Raw genomic sequence first — 17,232 nt, 5'->3', positions numbered from 1 at the left:
GACATACATTGGATTCATACTAAGTGAGGAATCTAGGTACTTGTTTCACATTAAATTAGGATAATGTGATCATAGGTCTAAAATGCAAGAACCAGTCATGCAAGCCCTCGACGGAAATTTTTCTAAGTAGCTATAGAACATCAACTTGCTAATTCAATTACATTGAATTGAAATATAAAATTTGACTCAACTACTCACAATCATCTTGATTCAATTTGACAAGAGTAAATAAATATTATATTATATTATATTAAATATTACTTAAAACTAATTATATTACATATTGGGCCACGCTCAAGGATATGGATAACAATATCATCTCCGACCCATTATGACTGGGGATTTTTAGAATTTGGGGATCTCAGTACTCGCCCTTAATTTTCTCCCGAGATCGCCCCCCATTAGGGCCAGGGACTCAACTCGACAGGGATTCTTGTGATCCCTAATTTTGAATGTTTTATCATTTTATTTATTTTTCTTAATTATATGTATTAGCATCACCCAACGAGGTCTAGCCTAATGAAAAGAGGGCCTTGACCTAGTGGTCTCAGGGTCGAATCCATATGGCACCTTGATAGTGTGTATGTGAAAAATTCTCTCCTTTTGTAGTTTAGACTATCGCTTGTATCTAGCACCACATGTGCCAATTGATTTTATTTTTTGCCTTTTGTTTTTAGTTTAGAATTTTAATTTTAGAATTAAGAAAGATAAAATGGGTTTAGTTGTGGTTTATAGAGATATGACCCATGTTCTGATTTTATTTTTTATTTTGAATTTTTTTAATATAAAAAAGTGTAAATTTACTATATTATCCTCATTAATACTTTCAATTCTTAACATTTTCATTAACTAAGGGTATCTTATAGTATTTTGAATATTTTATAATTTTTTTATACAAACAGTATTCTACTTTAATATAATCTTAAAAAAATGTAGATAGATAAATAGATGAAATAGATTTTAATTTTCTTTGAAATTTGAATTTTTTAGATTTAAATGTTCAAAAAAAATAAATGAAGGTAATATAAACATAACTCAGAAATTTATTTAAAAGCAAAGTTGAGGTTACAACAATTGCTAACCAAATAACAAACTTTGGCTATTCATATTCTAAAATTGAGGGAAAAAGTCACATTTAATGGGGAAAATTTGATTTTGACTGGTGTTAACCACCCAAAACTGACATCACAAGCACAGGGCTAGCATCCAGTGCGCGACAGACGCAGCTCCATACCGTGGAGCTCCTGCAAGAGCGGCCTTTAATTTGAAATAAAAGGTCAAAATCGCGACACCACAACGGGGAAACTTCAATCGCACGGCCAGAAAATTTCAAAAGAAAATTGAAAAAAATTAGAACGGCTGCCGTCTAAATAAAGCCAAACAGCAACAGCGGCATTTCTTCTCTCCTCGATTGGGCTCTCGCTCTCTCTCTTCCTCTCTTGCCCAACACTCTCATTTGTTAAAATCTCTCACTCTTAACAAAATTAGGTTTCGTTTCAAATTCCTTGTTCAAAATTCTGGATCCCGATCTACCTTTTCATCTTCCTTGGAAGACTGACACCCGAGCGGTTCGATCTATTTCTTTATCCCCAACAGGGACATAATTTTCTCAGTTGCAATCGACCCGTCGTATCGTGTCTATTCTTTTGAGTTTGCTCTCTCTCTCTCTCTCTCTATCTGCATTTGCATTTGCATTTGTGCAGATCAGATTGTTAGGGTACAGAGGGATTTTTGTTTCTCTCTGAATTTTTCAAATTTTTTTTTTGAAAAATGTCGGAGGAAGAGAAATTATTGAAGGAGGCGAAAAAATTGCCTTGGGATGATCGGCTTTTCCACAAGAACTGGAAGGTGAGGAACGAGGCCAACATTGACTTGGCCGCTCTCTGCGACTCCATCGCCGATCCCAAAGACCCTCGCCTTCGTGAATTTGGTAAGAGATAAATTTTCATTGCTGGTCATGAACGCTCTGCATTTTGCATTTTGTTTTTACAGTTTTTTTGTGTTTCGTTGTTTTGGTCAGGTCCGCTTTTTAGAAAGACTCTGGTGGATTCTAATTCGCCGGTGCAAGAGAAGGCGCTCGATGCATTGGTTGCTTTTTTAAGAGCTGCGGATGCTGATGCCGGAAGGTTAATTAATTTTATTTTTCTTCTTATTTTAATTTGGTTTTTATCAAGCGTTTGTTTGGATTTGTTAGCTTAACGTTTATATATTTACAGATATGGCAAGGAAGTTTGTGATGCGATTGTGGCGAAATGCCTCACTGGTAGGCCGAAGACGGTGGAGAAGGCTCAAGCTGCATTTATGCTTTGGGTTGAATTGGAGGCTGTGGACGCTTTCTTAGTACGTTATGCAGCGTAACTTATGCCTTTTGGTTTGTTTGAATAAAAATAATATGCTCCATTAAGTGAACGAGCAATTGGCATAACGATCTCTATTATGTAAAGTGTTGTAGTTACTAGTCTCACAATTTGTAGTGTTTTTTATGTTATGACAGTTCGCAAGTGAACTCTGATATAATGTAGTATTAGTAGTAGCAGCAGTAAGATGTGAAGCGTTGGTGGTTGTTTCCTTGAATTTGATTAGTCCTTGCAGTTTTGTCTTAATTTTGATCATGTGGCATGAAGGGCTTGTTAACTACAGACATATGGTCTAAGTTTCAATATCAAAATTTGGCAGCAGGCATTTTGTGTGCAATAGAATGTGGGCATTGCCTTATTGTGGTTGGAAGTTCAGCTTATTCCTGGTCTGTGTGTAGGCATATATGTACTTTAGATGAGAGAAAGGAAGGGAGAAGGGGGTGGGGGAGGCTTATTGGGTTGGAGTATGTAAATCAAGTCAGGCATTTATATACCAGAGTAGGTTGTTTATTTGGTGTCTAGAGCAATTGAAAACAGGGACAGAATGAGGTTGGGATTATTTGTGTGGAATGTAATTAATTTGTTTATTATGTTTACTGTGTTTGGTGTGCTAATGTAATATTGGGATAGTCATATTTCCCATTGCTATTGTTGATCAATTTTCTTGGGGACCTTTACGATGGTTGTGGTTTGTTGTAGGATGCCATGGAGAAAGCAATAAAAAACAAAGTTTCCAAAGCTGTTGTTCCTGCAATTGATGTCATGTTTCAGGCCTTAAGGTTTTCCCACATAATTTTTTTTTGCTTTTGTGAAAACTATTTTTCAATTCTTTTACTTGATTCTCTAACTGGTATGTATTATTACTTGCTGTAATAGTGAATTTGGAGCAAAAGTTGTTCCTCCGAAAAGGATTTTGAAGATGCTTCCTGAACTATTTGACCATCAAGATCAAAATGTTCGTGCATCTTCTAAAGGACTTACTCTTGAGCTTTGTCGTTGGATAGGAAAAGACCCTGTAAAATCAATATTGTTTGAGAAGATGAGGGATACAATGGTATGCTAAGTATTTTTATGTTGTGTGTACCGTTTTGTCAAATTTTCTTGGGAAAACAAATAATTACATTGTCCACTTTTTTGGTTGAAGAAAAAAGAGTTGGAGGCTGAGCTCGCAAATGTTACAGGGACAGCCAGGCCATCTCGCAAAATCAGGTGAAAACTTTGTTGGTAATGTGTTTTAACTGAAGCCAGAACGCATCTATTTTGTTGCATATCTTAAGCTAGATTATTTTAATTCTATTTATTAGATCCGAGCAAGACAAGGAGCCAGAAAGGGAAGCTGTTTCTGAAGTTGTTGGTCCTGGTCCTTCTGAGGAATCTACAGGTGATGGTATGTGATTGACTCTTGGGACTTTTAGATGCTTTTCCTTTCGAAAATGATATTTTAGTACAGTATTTAGATATTTGTTGTGGTGGATGGGAGAAAAGAATCTTATATGCCAGGCTTCTAGGCATTGCGGTGTGATTATTGAATTTTTTTTTTCTTTCACATTTTCTCATACTTATCTCAATGTTTCATGATTGTCAGCTCCTCTGGAAATAGATGAATACGAGCTTGTTGATCCTGTTGATATATTGACTCCATTGGAGAAGTCTGGATTTTGGGACGGAGTGGTCAGTGTTATCTCCCTATCCTAACGTGTCGCTATTTGTGTTTCATAGTGAATGTGAATTTGATTGTACATTCTTCAGAAACTGTGATATCAAATTGTGGTTTTTAACTTTTCAAGTTATGCATGTTGTCTTCCTATGCTGCTTATTGTTGTCAATTTTGTCACTATGCTCTAGAAAGCTACGAAGTGGTCAGAGAGAAAGGAGGCTGTTGCAGAGCTAACCAAGCTTGCTTCCACTAAAAGAATTGCTCCTGGTGATTTTACAGAAATCTGTCGGACATTAAAGAAGGTATTTTTTGTACTTCGGTTGAAGCAACTATTTTTATCTTCCACCCACCTCAACATTGTACTTTTTCCATGATATTGCCTATGGAACTGTACAGATGATGTACTACAAAAGGGATTTTTCTCTCTTCAATCCATTTCTCTCAATGGACTATCATTTTTGTGCAGCTCATAGCAGACGTGAACATTGCTGTTGCAGTTGAAGCTATCCAAGCTATTGGAAATCTTGCCAAGGGTCTGAGAACTCATTTTTCTGGCAGTTCGCGTTTTCTGTTACCAGGTTTACTTGTAAGTTTATTTGAATACTTTTGTTTTTTCCTCAGGAAAGGAAGGAGCGTTACTATTATAATTTGTTCTGGGAATTGAAACTGACGATCCTTAAATCTCAATGTTTCGACATTATAAATCAATGCTCTGATCAGATACTACTGTAAAAATCAAATTGATGAAACGAGTTAGTGTGATGTAAATATTAAGAACAAGGTTCCTCTTTGTCAGATTAAAAAAAAAAAAAAAAACACTAATTTCCTAACTGTGTGAGAGACACATGGTAATTCAAATGTTGTATTTGAGATTTTGTTTTAGCCTTGATTATGTTTTTTTAAAAGAAACTTAAAGCTTAGTTGTGTCTTTGATTGTTTTCAATTTAAAATTTAAGCTTTGCATTTGACGTCGTTGTTTATAGTTTGCACTCTTGATATCGGCATGCATGCTCTGATGTTTGTATGCTTCCAAGTTTTCATTCTTCATGTAGGCTACCTTTTCCTCTTTACTTCTCTTGGTCATGTATTATGAATGGTAGTGCGCAAACAATCTTTCTTCTTTATTGATTTATTTTCGAGGATAGCTTATTGAGTGTATTTTACAGTATATTATTAGAGTATCTATAATTCAATACTTGTCTCTTTTTGTTGTCTATTTGTAGGAAAAATTGAAAGAGAAAAAGCCAACTCTGTCCGAGGCACTTACCCAAACTCTTCAGGCAATGCATACAGCTGGATGCTTAAATCTTGTTGACATTGTTGAAGGCAGGTTTTATATTTTTTCTCAGTAACTTATGTACCAATTGTACACTTTAATTTTGTTTGTATTGCTTGTTTCATTTATAGCTTCTTGGTATTGATTATTGTCTGGAATTACAGTCTATGTGAGGGCAGACGTAACTCTTTCGGTAGGCTGTGATTGAGGTTAAAGTTTTATGAATTCTTTTTATTGCAGATATTAAGACGGCAGTGAAAAATAAAGTGCCTCTTGTGCGTTCATTGACTTTGAACTGGGTAACATTTTGTATTGAAACAAGCAACAAGGCTGTTGTTCTGAAGTTACACAAGGATTACGTTCCTATCTTTATGGAGGTCAGTGCATTCTCGCCAAAATGTCTGATGTTTTTCACCTCCTTTTTAGGCTTACGGTTTTGTGTTATTTTTTTGTTGAAAATTTATTTTGTAACCTTGTGTAATATGGTTTTTATGTTCCAGATGCTGCCATATATGTGCCAAAAGAAAAGAAGGAAAAACTTTCAATTTTAGAGTAGGGGTTGAATTTTTCTTGTCTGCAGGATTTGGATTGTCCTGTTTACAGTTTTGCATGGTGTTGGAATTTGGATTAGTCAGTTTTAAAAGTTTTAATAGATAATTGGGAATATCATAAAAACCAATCCCATGACCTATATTGCTGATTAGAAAAATAAGTATAGATGTAAACCTATTAGAACAACAACATTTTCTTTTAGCATGGATTTGAACTGCATGATGCTATTACTTTTTTTTCAATTATATAGTTGTATGTAATTGCTAAAAACAAACAATCTGAACGTTACAGTGCCTCCAAGATGGAACCCCAGAAGTGCGGGATGCAGCCTTTTCAGCTTTGGCAGCAATAGCAAAGGTAGTATGTTCAGTGCATTAACTGATTTATGTTTTGATTTTTGAAACTTTGATTTTAAATACTGACATAGTTTTATTCATCTCCACCATGTTCATTTCCTTTAGTTGGTTGGTATGAGACCTTTGGAGAGGTCACTGGAGAAACTTGATGATGTTAGAAGAAAGAAGCTCTCTGAAATGATTATGGGTTCTGAAGGTGGTACATCCACGAGTGCAAGCTCAGGTTTGTGTTCTGTTTTGGTACTCATGGTCATTAAATCTCTTCTTTGCTTAATGCGATGTTTTCTCACTTTGCTTCTATACTTCATGATATGCCAGCCACAGTCAAAAGCTCTGGGGTTACTGCACCTTCTCTGGAGGTGGGTTTCTTGTCTTTCAGTTTAGGGATGAAGCTTCTATTGCCTATGCTTATAGAATGTGGTTGCACTACAGTGTGGTGGTTGTGATGCCTTTTATTTTACCTTTGATATTATATAATTGGACATATCCTGTTATATCTTTTCAATTGTTAGAAAACTGTTTTGGATGCCAGACTTATAACGGCTTATATGTTGATCAAATCATATGCAGACTTCGGACAGTTCATTTGTTCGAAGGTCAGCTGCGAGTATGCTTAGTGGGAAGAGGCCTGTTCAGGCAGCTGTGAGTTCATTTTAGCTATTTTTAATTTTTGGTTACCTGTTTTGAAACTATCGTTGGATTATTATATCGTCATTATGTTTCAAGACTGATGCATTTTTTTTAATTAGCCTGGCAAACAAAAAGGGGGATCTGTTAAATCAGGTGGCAGTAAGAAAGTAGATACAACTGTACAGCCAAAAGCTTCCAAGTTAGTTGAAACCCCTGAAGATGTTGAGGTAATGTACTTTTTGGCTGTGAGATTGCCCTCATTCATTTCCTAGTAACATTTAAAAAAGATGTTTTCTGTACTGCACCTTTTGGTTTGTGAAATGTTGCAGCCAGCAGAAATGAGTCTTGAAGAAATTGAAAGCAGATTAGGGTCTCTTATACAAGCAGATACCATCTCTCAATTAAAGAGCTCTGCATGGAAAGAACGGCTTGAAGGTTGGTGATGATACTGATTCATCATTGAATACGATTATGACATGAAAAGCATTTGCTTCGTGTTTCTAAAATTATTTATCTATAGTTATCTTTTGCACTAAAATATTAATGTAAAGGCAAAGCATTTATTGTTTATTTGACATTTTCATTGCCTCATGGATGCTTTTGGCGATATGTGCATGTGTATTTGTTTAGTATGTAATTACTCCTAGTTATATGTTACGTAATATTGAGAGTTGGAATTCCACTTTGGGGAATTAAGGCCTTTCCTATTAGTTTAATGATCTTAGGCTTCTTTTCCCATTGCCAACTGGTGGTTTTGGGTTGCATGCTCACATTCTAATATGGTATAAGAGCAGGCCATTCACATTTTTGGCCCAATAGCCACACACATGTGCTCCACTTCACCCAATGTGTTTGGATTGGGTGACGCCACATGTGATTGGGCGTGTTGACAGTGTGAATACCGCATAGGGGACTTAAAGCTTGGTTAATAGTTTAAATGATCTTGGGTCTCTCCACCTATTGCCAATTGGTTTTGGGTTGGATGCTCACATTTAATAACTAATGGCTTGAACTGTCATTATTTCATCTGATGGTAGCCTAATGTCATGAATTTACATCATGATCTAGGTGCTGAAGCTATGCCTTTTTACCTTCTTTGCCTTCTGAAGTAATGTTATGCTGATGAGTTGTATTGCAAGTAGGAAAGGTACCCAGCCCAGTACTAATTGTTCAATTTATGTTTAGTTTTTCTACTTCGATACTAGAAAACATTTCTTCTTGAGCAGGAATAAGGGATATGAGACTTTTAAAATCACAAGTTTCATGTTAATTTATTTCATTGTATTATATATGTGACAGTTTCTTCAGTGCTAAACTACTTTTGATTCTGTTTTGTTGGTGATTTGATGTGTTTTGTGTTTCTTTTATGGTCCATTCACATGGTTGATGGTCCCATCTTTTCCATGCAATATTCTGGTTGACTTTACTATAACTTTGATTTGATTTTGGTGCAGCCATATCCTCATTTAAACAACAAGTGGAAAGTCTACAGGACATTGACCAGTCAGTTGAGTTATTGGTTCGTTTACTTTGTGCTGTCCCTGGTTGGAGTGAAAAAAATGTTCAGGTATTTTGTGGTTTTGAATTTTTCGTTCGGCAGATTTAACATTGTCTTTTGTTGTTTGCTTTCTTCTATAACTGTTGTGATGAAAATATTTTAAGGGCATGTATTTTGATTAATACAGGTTCAGCAACAGGTTATTGAAGGTATCTCTCATATAGCCTCCACTGCAAAAAAGTTTCCTAAGAAATGTGTAGTACTTTGTCTTCTGGGTGAGTGTTCTGTAATTTAGATTAGACATTAGGGTATGGGGCATGCTTTATGTGTCTCCTTGGTTGTTGCTGTGGATGGACAGAGAGTTGTCAACTGGAGCATTTAATGTTATGCACTTTGACAGGTATAAGTGAACGAGTTGCAGATATAAAGACCCGGACACATGCCATGAAGTGCCTCACTGCTTTCTCTGAAGCCATAGGCCCAGGATTTGTTTTTGAAAGAGTAAGTTCTGTTGTGATTCTTCCAAGTAGGCGAAATTGTGTTAATAATTTTATTCTGGATGTCTTTTTCTTTTTCCTGATGCACAGATGCCTAAACTTATATTTATGAGCATGTGATTTATTTTGCTCGGTCTCTAATGATTGTTTAGTATTTCTGTTTTGTAGTTATACAAAATTATGAGAGAACACAAGAACCCTAAGGTTCTGAGCGAGGGAATATTGTGGATGGTTTCCGCTGTTGATGATTTTGGTGTCTCACATTTGAAACTTAAGGTTTTTACATTTCTATTCTGATTCTGCTGATTTTATTTTCCATTATCAGTTTCAACAATTTATTATTACTTAGTTTGTTAGATAAAGAGGATATTATGTTTTACAGGATTTGATTGATTTTTGTAAAGAAACTGGACTGCAGTCCAGTGCTGCTGCTACTAGGAATTCTACTATTAAGCTTTTGGGGGCTATACATAAATTTGTTGGTCCAGGTGACTATTCATTTTACTTTGGATGCTCCATATACGTCAGTTTCATTTTGGTGCTTCTAAGATTTATATCCCTTGCAGATATTAAAGGGTTTCTTAATGATGTTAAACCTGCACTACTTAGTGCACTGGAAGCCGAGTATGAAAAAAATCCTTTTGAGGTATTCCTAATTGATAGTCCAAAATTGCATACATCAGTTTTTCTTGTTATGGATAACCCACGTTCTTTATTATTTTCCAGGGTGCTTCCGTGGTTCTGAAGAGAAATGTTCGGGCAACAGAATCTACTTCATCTGTCTCTGCTGGTGGGTTAGATAGCCTTCCACGTGAAGATATTAGTGGAAAGATCACACCTACGCTGCTGAAGAGCTTGGAGAGTCCTGATTGGAAGGTCTGTTATATGCGTGTGACAGTTGCTTCAAGAAACTCGTCATTCATTTGATGTCATATTGAATGTGTTTATTTTTGCTTTTTCCAGGTTCGCTTGGAGTCAATTGAAGCTGTAAATAAAATTTTGGAAGAGGCTAATAAGCGCATCCAGCCAACTGGAACTGGTACAAAACATCTATATTATGTTACCTGCTTCTACATAATCTCTCCATTCAATTTCTTGATGACTACATATTTTTTTATACTTCCAGTGGAGTTGTTTGGTGCCTTAAGGGCCCGCTTGTATGATAGCAATAAGAACTTGGTCGCTGCGACTCTAACAGCTGTCGGTAATGTTGCATCTGCAATGGGAGCACCAGTTGAAAAGTTCAGCAAGGTTTGTTTATTATTAAATTGGGAACTACTTACATTACTTAGCTGTTATTTTGTCTTTAAGACAGTTGAACTTTAGCATGAACTGTTACTTGCAGGGCATTCTGTCGGATGTTTTGAAATGTTTAGGAGACAATAAGAAACATATGAGAGAATGCACTTTGACAACATTAGACTCATGGCTCTCTGCTGTTCATCTTGATAAAATGGTTAGTGCTTTTTTTTATTTCTACTCACGTTTTGGAATTTTAGTTGCATGTCAGGCATTGTAACAGTTGTTGTTGCAGGTTCCTTATATTACAGCAGCAATATCAGAAACCAAGCTTGGTGCAGAAGGGCGCAAAGATCTTTTTGAGTGGTTGACAAGACAGCTTTCTGGGTTAAGTGATAGTTCTGATGCTTTTCATCTTCTAAAACCAGCTTCTTCTGCTCTGACGGTAAATGTTAATGGATATTTATTTATTTATTTATCATGAGAAAATCTACGCTTAAGTCTCAGCTTCAACTCTGCTATGACAGATATTACTCACTTATGAAATTACTTGAATGTCTGGAATCTCTTATAGGATAAATCCTCAGACGTCCGTAAAGCAGCCGAGACATGCATTTCTGAAATTTTGAGAGTTAGTGGACATGAATCAGTAAGTGTACTATAAAACACTGGTGGTTTTTTTTTTCTTTTTGTTTATCAATTGATCATCTTCTCATTTTATTTGTTTATGCTACTGGTTCAGGTTGAGAAGAGTTTGAGAGATATTCAGGGGCCAGCTTTAGCTCTTGTTGAGCGATTGAAGCCTCATGGGTCTTTTCAAGGTGCGTTTGCTGATTTCTTTGCTCTGATGTTTTTGCTTGTGTTGCTTTAAAGTAATTTGAATTGTTTCCTCTTAGAATCTTTTGAGTCGAGAGCAATATCGATGGGCCCAACTTCCAAAAGCATTTCCAAGGCTGGAAAATCTGCTTCCAATGGAGTTTTGAAGCATGGAAGCAAAGCTACTTCAGTATGTTCCTCTGATGTACTTGACGGCATTTAGTTTTTCATTTCTTATGTATTGGAATCAGCATAATAATTGATTGTTCTATGAATTGCAAAGAGGACCATTGCAACAAAAGGATCAAGGTTGGATTCAATAATGTCCCAAGATATATCTGTCCAGTCACAGGCCTTGATAAATGTTAAAGATTCAATTAAGGTATGTATGGCAATAGCATGGATTTTTAACTTGCATACTAGTTTTGGGTCTAGTGATGAATAATCATTTGAACTGCAGGAGGATAGAGAGAAATTGGTGGTTAGGAAGTTTAAGTTTGAAGAGCCACGGCCAGAACAGATTCAAGATCTTGAGGTTTGTACCTGTCCAGGTTTCACATAATAATTTCTTGTTTTTGTTGCTGTCATTGATGTTATGCTTATATGTGAACTTTTTGCTTGCATTTTAAGCAGAATGATATGACAAAGTATCTTAGAGAGGATTTGCATAGGCGACTTCTTAGTCCAGATTTTAAGAAGCAAGTTGAAGGGCTTGAGATGCTGCAGAAGGTGTTTTTCTGCCATTCCTAATATCTTGATTTGTTTTGGATATGTCTGCATAGTTTTACCAATATTTTATCGTATGCATTCCAGGCACTTCCAACCATTAAAAAAGAGATTATTGAAATTTTGGATATACTGCTAAGGTGGTTTGCTTTACAATTTTGTAAATCGAACACAACATGTCTGTTAAAGGTATGGTATATGTTTCTTTTATCCATTCTTCTCTCCTTGGTTTTTAAGTCTTATGGTGTTTAGGTTTGTTGCTTTCTAACCACCTCTGTTGTGATTCTTAGGTGCTGGAATTTCTACCTGACCTTTTTGATAGCTTTAGAGATGAGGCATACACGTTGACTGAGTCAGAAGCAGCCATATTCTTTCCATGCTTGATAGAGAAGGTTTTTTATTTTGATAAAAGTTGATAGTGTGACCTTTGAATGTTTCTGAATTTAATAGAAAGGTCGGGTCTCTGTTGCATTATTAGATTTCACTTATGGTCTGCTGAATCTTGTGATGCAGCTCGGGCATAACATAGAGAAAGTACGAGAAAAAATGCGGGAGCTGACCAAACAAATTGTTCAGGCATATACTGCAGCAAAAAGTTTCCCTTATATTTTGGAGGGCTTGCATTCTAAGAACAACCGAACTCGAATTGAGTGTGCTGATCTTGTTGGATATTTGATTGATCATCATGTAGCTGAGGTAAGCGCGTGTGTGTTTGTCTGTTAAAATACAATCTTATATGATACATTTTTATCTGGTTGTGGTATAGGATGCTTACATCTATTTTTTCTGACAGATTAGTGGACAACTAAAGTCTTTGCAAACTGTTGCCAACTTGACAGCAGAAAGAGACGGTGAAATTAGGAAAGCTGCTTTAAATACTCTAGCTACCGGTTATAAGATTCTTGGTATGTCGTGATGCCACGTAATCAGTGTAAAGTTTTCAGCCATAACTTAAAAATAATTGATAATGTGTGCCACAGGTTTTTACTGATGTAATATGCTCTCTTAGCAAGAAATTTCTTTTTCCTTCTTAGGTGAGGACATATGGAGATACGTCCGGAAGTTAACAGATGCTCAGAAAAGTATGTTAGATGATCGGTTTAAGTGGAAGGTCCGTATATATTTATGCTCTCTATTAAGTTTAAACATATAATGTGATTTGTTTCTGTTTCCATTAATTAGTATTGTTTTATTTTAGGTTCGAGAAATGGAGAAAAGGAACGAAGGAAAGCCTGGTGAAGCTAGGGCTTCTCTGAGGCGTTCTGTCAGGGAAATTGGGTACATGATTTTTATGGATTTTGCAGCCTAATGTTGGTGCTATTTTACTGTTGTCAAAGTCCACTGGCTAGATTCAATAGTTTATAATCCCAGTAGTATACAGTTTACATTTTGATAGAAGATAGGGAAGTTAACAATTCAGTTAGAAAGAAGGAACTTCATAGTGTAGGCAGTCTTTTTTTTTTCTCAAGTGGTTACTAGTTTGCACGACCTACAACTACCATAAATTAATTCGTTATTTTTGGGGTTACACTTATGTCATTAGTTTATTGCTGAACTAAAGTTGCTTATCTTATCTTTATTTGTCATTAGGTCTGATGTAGCAGAGCAAAGTGGGGAGGTTACGCGGTCTGTTTCTGGTCCAGCACTTTCTAGGTATTTCAAAATTTAATTTAATTTATTTAAAATTTTTAATTCCTATAATTTCTATGAAGAAAGGTCATGCTTCAATTTCTTTCCCAGTGTAGTTATTTTATAATTATTGTGGTATATGATGTTGATATCATCCTTCTAGGAGAAACTTTGGCCATTCTGAGCCTCACATGGAGAGCCAACTGATGCCCCATGTACTTTCTGGTGCCAATGGCCCAACAGACTGGAATGAAGCTTTGGATATCATTTCTTTTGGTTCTCCTGAGCAGGTGTGGAACTTAGCTTGTTTAGGTGTTATTTTTTGGATGCGGTAGCAATCTATTTCTTATAATCAAAGGGACGTATGCTGTCGTCAAGGTTGTTCTATCTTAATTTGGTTGCTTGTGGGCACATTCTGTTTGTGGGTTGTTGGGTGTTTTCATCTTTCCTTCTATTTTGTAATTACTTTCAATTGAAGAACATGCTCTGAGCAAATATGCCTGTGTTCCAGTCGGTTCAAGGAATGAAAGTTGTGTGTCATGAGTTGGCACAGTCGATCAATGATCCAGAAGGCGGTGCTATGGATGAGTTAGTGAGGGATGCAGATAGACTTGTTTCTCGCTTAGCAGATAAGGCAAGTACAGTAACAGTTCAGTTGATAACAGACACTTCTACTCATGCCTTCGTCCCGTTTTTTTTCGAACTCTGGTTTTTTTGAAAGCTATAACCCTTTCCCCTTCCTTTTATTCTTCAAATAGGTAGCCAAGACTTTTGAATTCAGTTTGACAGGAGCTTCGTCAAGGTCTTGTAAATATGTCCTGAACACTCTTATGCAGGTAAATTTACTATCTAATGGTTGTTTGGATTTCATTCATGCTTGCATGATCTTCATTTACCAATGTAAAACATTATTAGTCCTTTTGAACATATTGCCCTTAACATGCTGATTTTATCGAATTTTCTGCAGACATTTCAAAATAAAAGACTTGCTTATGCTGTGAAGGAAACTACTCTTGACAGTCTAATCACTGAGCTCCTGCTGTGGCTTTTGGATGAGAGGGTTCCCCATATGGATGATGGCAGCCAACTTCTGAAAGCGTTGAATGTCTTGATGCTAAAGATTCTGGTTAAGATTTACCGGTTTTCTGCATTGGTTGTCTCATAGGAGTTTTTGGTCTATTACATCAGTTATAACTATGATTTCTACATACAGGATAACGCAGATCGAACTTCGTCCTTTGTTGTTCTCATCAATCTCTTACGTCCTTTAGATCCCTCAAGATGGCCATCACCCGCTTCAAATGAAACATTTGCTTCCAGAAACCAGAAGTTCTCTGATCTGGTTGTCAAATGTTTAATCAAACTTACAAAGGTATTGTTTAATACTTGGCCCTTCTATTCAGCTTCTCTTTTCATTAGTAGTGTGTCTGTCAAAATGTATCCCATATGCACATGCATACATCAACTCTAATTTTCTTGGTTGCCATATTATCCTGTTGCCGTTTGATATATGATGTGTGCTAATAAATATCTAGTCTTTTTATGAATTAGATAATCTTTGGGTCTTTCTGAAGTTCTACTTTCTCTGCTGCAGGTTCTTCAAAGCACAATATATGAGGTCGATCTGGACCGCATCCTTCAAAGCATATATTTGTACCTACAGGACTTGGGGATGGAAGAAATTAGGAGAAGGTATTCTTCAAAATGATTCCTAACCACCCCCCTCCCCTCCCTCCTAGTTCCTTTTCATGCACTAATCTTCTCTCCTGTATTGTGAAAAAAAAAAAATATCATAATAGAGCCGGTACTGATGACAAACCATTGCGCATGGTCAAAACTGTTCTACATGAGCTTGTGAAGCTTCGTGGAGCTGCAATTAAAAGTCACCTTTCTATGGTTCCTATAGACATGAAACCACAGCCAATAATTCTCGACTACATTGATCTGAATCTTGAGGTAATAATTGAATTAAATACTCCCGCTTTTATTTATACAAAGACACTGGATTTATTTATTTTATTTTTTTGCCTTTTGTACAACATGGCAGACTCTAGCTGCAGCAAGGATGTTGACATCAACTGGGTCTGGGGGCCAAACTCATTGGGGTGATTCAGCAGCCAACAATCCCTCATCTGCGACACATTCTGCTGATGCACAGTTAAAGGTCGAACTGCAACGGTTTCAATATTTATGAATCTCTTTAAAAAGGTTATATTTTTCTTTTGCTCAAAACTTGTTTGGTTCTGTTCCACTTTCAGCAAGAACTTGCTGCCATATTCAAGAAGATTGGCGACAAGCAGACTTGCACCATTGGTCTGTATGAACTATATCGCATAACCCAGCTCTACCCCAAAGTAAGTAATTGATGTTTCAATAGCATTTTAGGAGATATTGACTTGATCTAAGTTTTTGCCTCCTGTTTTGCATGTCATTGGCTTTTTTGCATGGATCTTTCTTCTGTTTATGAATTTAGTTATATATGTATTTCAGGTTGATATATTTTCTCAGCTCCAAAATGCTAGTGAGGCTTTCCGGACGTATATTAGAGATGGTTTGATGCAGGTCAGTATCATCATTACTTCCCGTAAAATGTTCCGTCCAGCCCACACTTGATGTTGATGATTCCTGAAAGAGGAACTTAGGTTTCTTTTCCATGAAAATAAATTACATTTTATTACAGATGGAGAAGAATGCTGCAGCTGGAAGGACGCCTTCAAGCTTGCCAATGCCGACTCCTCCCCCAGCTTCTCTGAATGTTTCTTCCCCTGAATTTGCACCCCTGTCACCCGTACACACAAATTCCTTAGTTGATTCAAAATCATTAAATGTGAAATCTGAACCAACTAGCTTTAATCTACCACCATCATATACTGAAGAGAACAGGCTGAATAATGCCACTAGAGGTCTCACTGAAAACTCAATGGTCGACCAAAGGAATGAGAGATATATTAGTGGAGGTAATTAATTGTACTAATGTTTTTTCCTTTACCCCCCCAGCTTCTCTGAGTGTTTCCCTGAATTTGCACCCCTACATCCATGATTCTTGTTTTTTGTATTGACCTGTCATCTTGGGAACTGCAGTCACGAGTGGAACCTTAGATGCGATTAGAGAAAGGATGAAGAGCATGCAATTAGCAGCATCTGCTGGGAACCTGGATCAAGAAACAAGACCATTAATGTATGTGAGCGACAACGTAAACCAGGCTGTCTCTGGTCAGATTCCTCGTGCGTCAGAGAATCCCCTCCAGAGTGGGGTTCTCCCTATGGATGAAAGGGCATTATCTGGGCTTCAAGCCCGGATGGAGAGACTAAAAAGTGGGACCATTGAGCCCCTTTGAAAAGAAGACGATTCTCGAGCATTTGCTTGTCACCCTATCACGCCTCTATTCTCGAAAATGGGAGGGATGCAGTGCTGTGCAAGTTGAGTTGCGGCTTCAGTACTGGTTTCTCATTGCAATTTAAGATGTTGTGGCAGAGTTTTGGGAAGTAGGCCAACATGTGCTATTGGCTTATCGTATACTGAAATTGCGTGGCTAGTAATTTGGCATTTGTAAATTGTAGAGTTTTGGGGAAATATGAGTCGTTGCGTTCATTTAATACCAGCCCAGCATAGACCTCATTTCTTAGATCCTGAAATTTTTGGCACAGTTGTTTTGGGATGTAGCACTGTCGTGCTATCGGCGTAATTTTTTAATTTTTACTATACAATTGGTTTGTCTAGCAATTTGGCTCTGTATATTGTTTTATAAGCTTAGGCCTTGACGATTATGACACCTTGCTTTTATTTAATACAAGTAGGGCTGGGCACGGTTCGGTTTGGATCGGTTTCGGGGAAAAAATAGAACCTGATCCGATAGTGCAGACCGGTTCGGTTTGGACCGGTTCTGCTCAACATCCATACAGAAATCCGAACCAAACCAGACCTGTCCGGTTCCGGTTCGGTTCCTGCGGTTCCGGTTTTTTTTTTTTTTTTTTTTTTTTATAATTTAAAATTTAACA

At 36.8% G+C, this 17,232-nt stretch overlaps 1 protein-coding gene across 2 annotated transcripts; it reads left to right on the top strand.

Annotated features, from left to right (window-relative positions):
• LOC18788242 (protein MOR1) lies at nt 1,399-17,198 on the top strand. Of its 2 annotated transcripts, none has more exons than XM_020564721.1 (54): nt 1,399-1,930; nt 2,021-2,126; nt 2,217-2,340; nt 3,057-3,136; nt 3,234-3,411; nt 3,502-3,566; nt 3,662-3,744; nt 3,943-4,028; nt 4,203-4,316; nt 4,481-4,600; nt 5,238-5,340; nt 5,531-5,667; nt 6,134-6,199; nt 6,304-6,421; nt 6,517-6,557; nt 6,769-6,840; nt 6,948-7,055; nt 7,158-7,263; nt 8,283-8,395; nt 8,514-8,535; nt 8,727-8,827; nt 8,992-9,099; nt 9,206-9,311; nt 9,390-9,469; nt 9,550-9,699; nt 9,787-9,862; nt 9,950-10,074; nt 10,169-10,279; nt 10,358-10,507; nt 10,637-10,711; nt 10,805-10,883; nt 10,959-11,068; nt 11,162-11,260; nt 11,339-11,413; nt 11,512-11,607; nt 11,692-11,793; nt 11,895-11,996; nt 12,118-12,300; nt 12,398-12,509; nt 12,639-12,715; nt 12,803-12,882; nt 13,195-13,257; nt 13,397-13,523; nt 13,745-13,867; nt 13,992-14,069; nt 14,201-14,359; nt 14,447-14,605; nt 14,828-14,925; nt 15,033-15,189; nt 15,281-15,397; nt 15,492-15,587; nt 15,724-15,795; nt 15,914-16,190; nt 16,315-17,198. In XM_020564721.1, the coding sequence occupies exons 1-54, from the start codon at nt 1,771-1,773 to the stop codon at nt 16,569-16,571; spliced, it is 5,982 nt and encodes a 1,993-aa protein (XP_020420310.1). In that variant the 5' UTR covers nt 1,399-1,770; the 3' UTR covers nt 16,572-17,198. The 2 variants fall into 2 exon arrangements, with proteins under 2 accessions (XP_020420310.1, XP_020420305.1); XM_020564716.1 differs by having other exon boundaries at nt 8,514-8,601.

This window comes from Prunus persica, chromosome G1 (genome assembly GCF_000346465.2).
Source record: "Prunus persica cultivar Lovell chromosome G1, Prunus_persica_NCBIv2, whole genome shotgun sequence".
Taxonomy (NCBI): Eukaryota; Viridiplantae; Streptophyta; class Magnoliopsida; order Rosales; family Rosaceae; genus Prunus; species Prunus persica.
The sequence above is the reverse complement of the archived record's forward strand: the minus strand, read 5'-3'. Positions and strand labels throughout refer to the sequence as shown.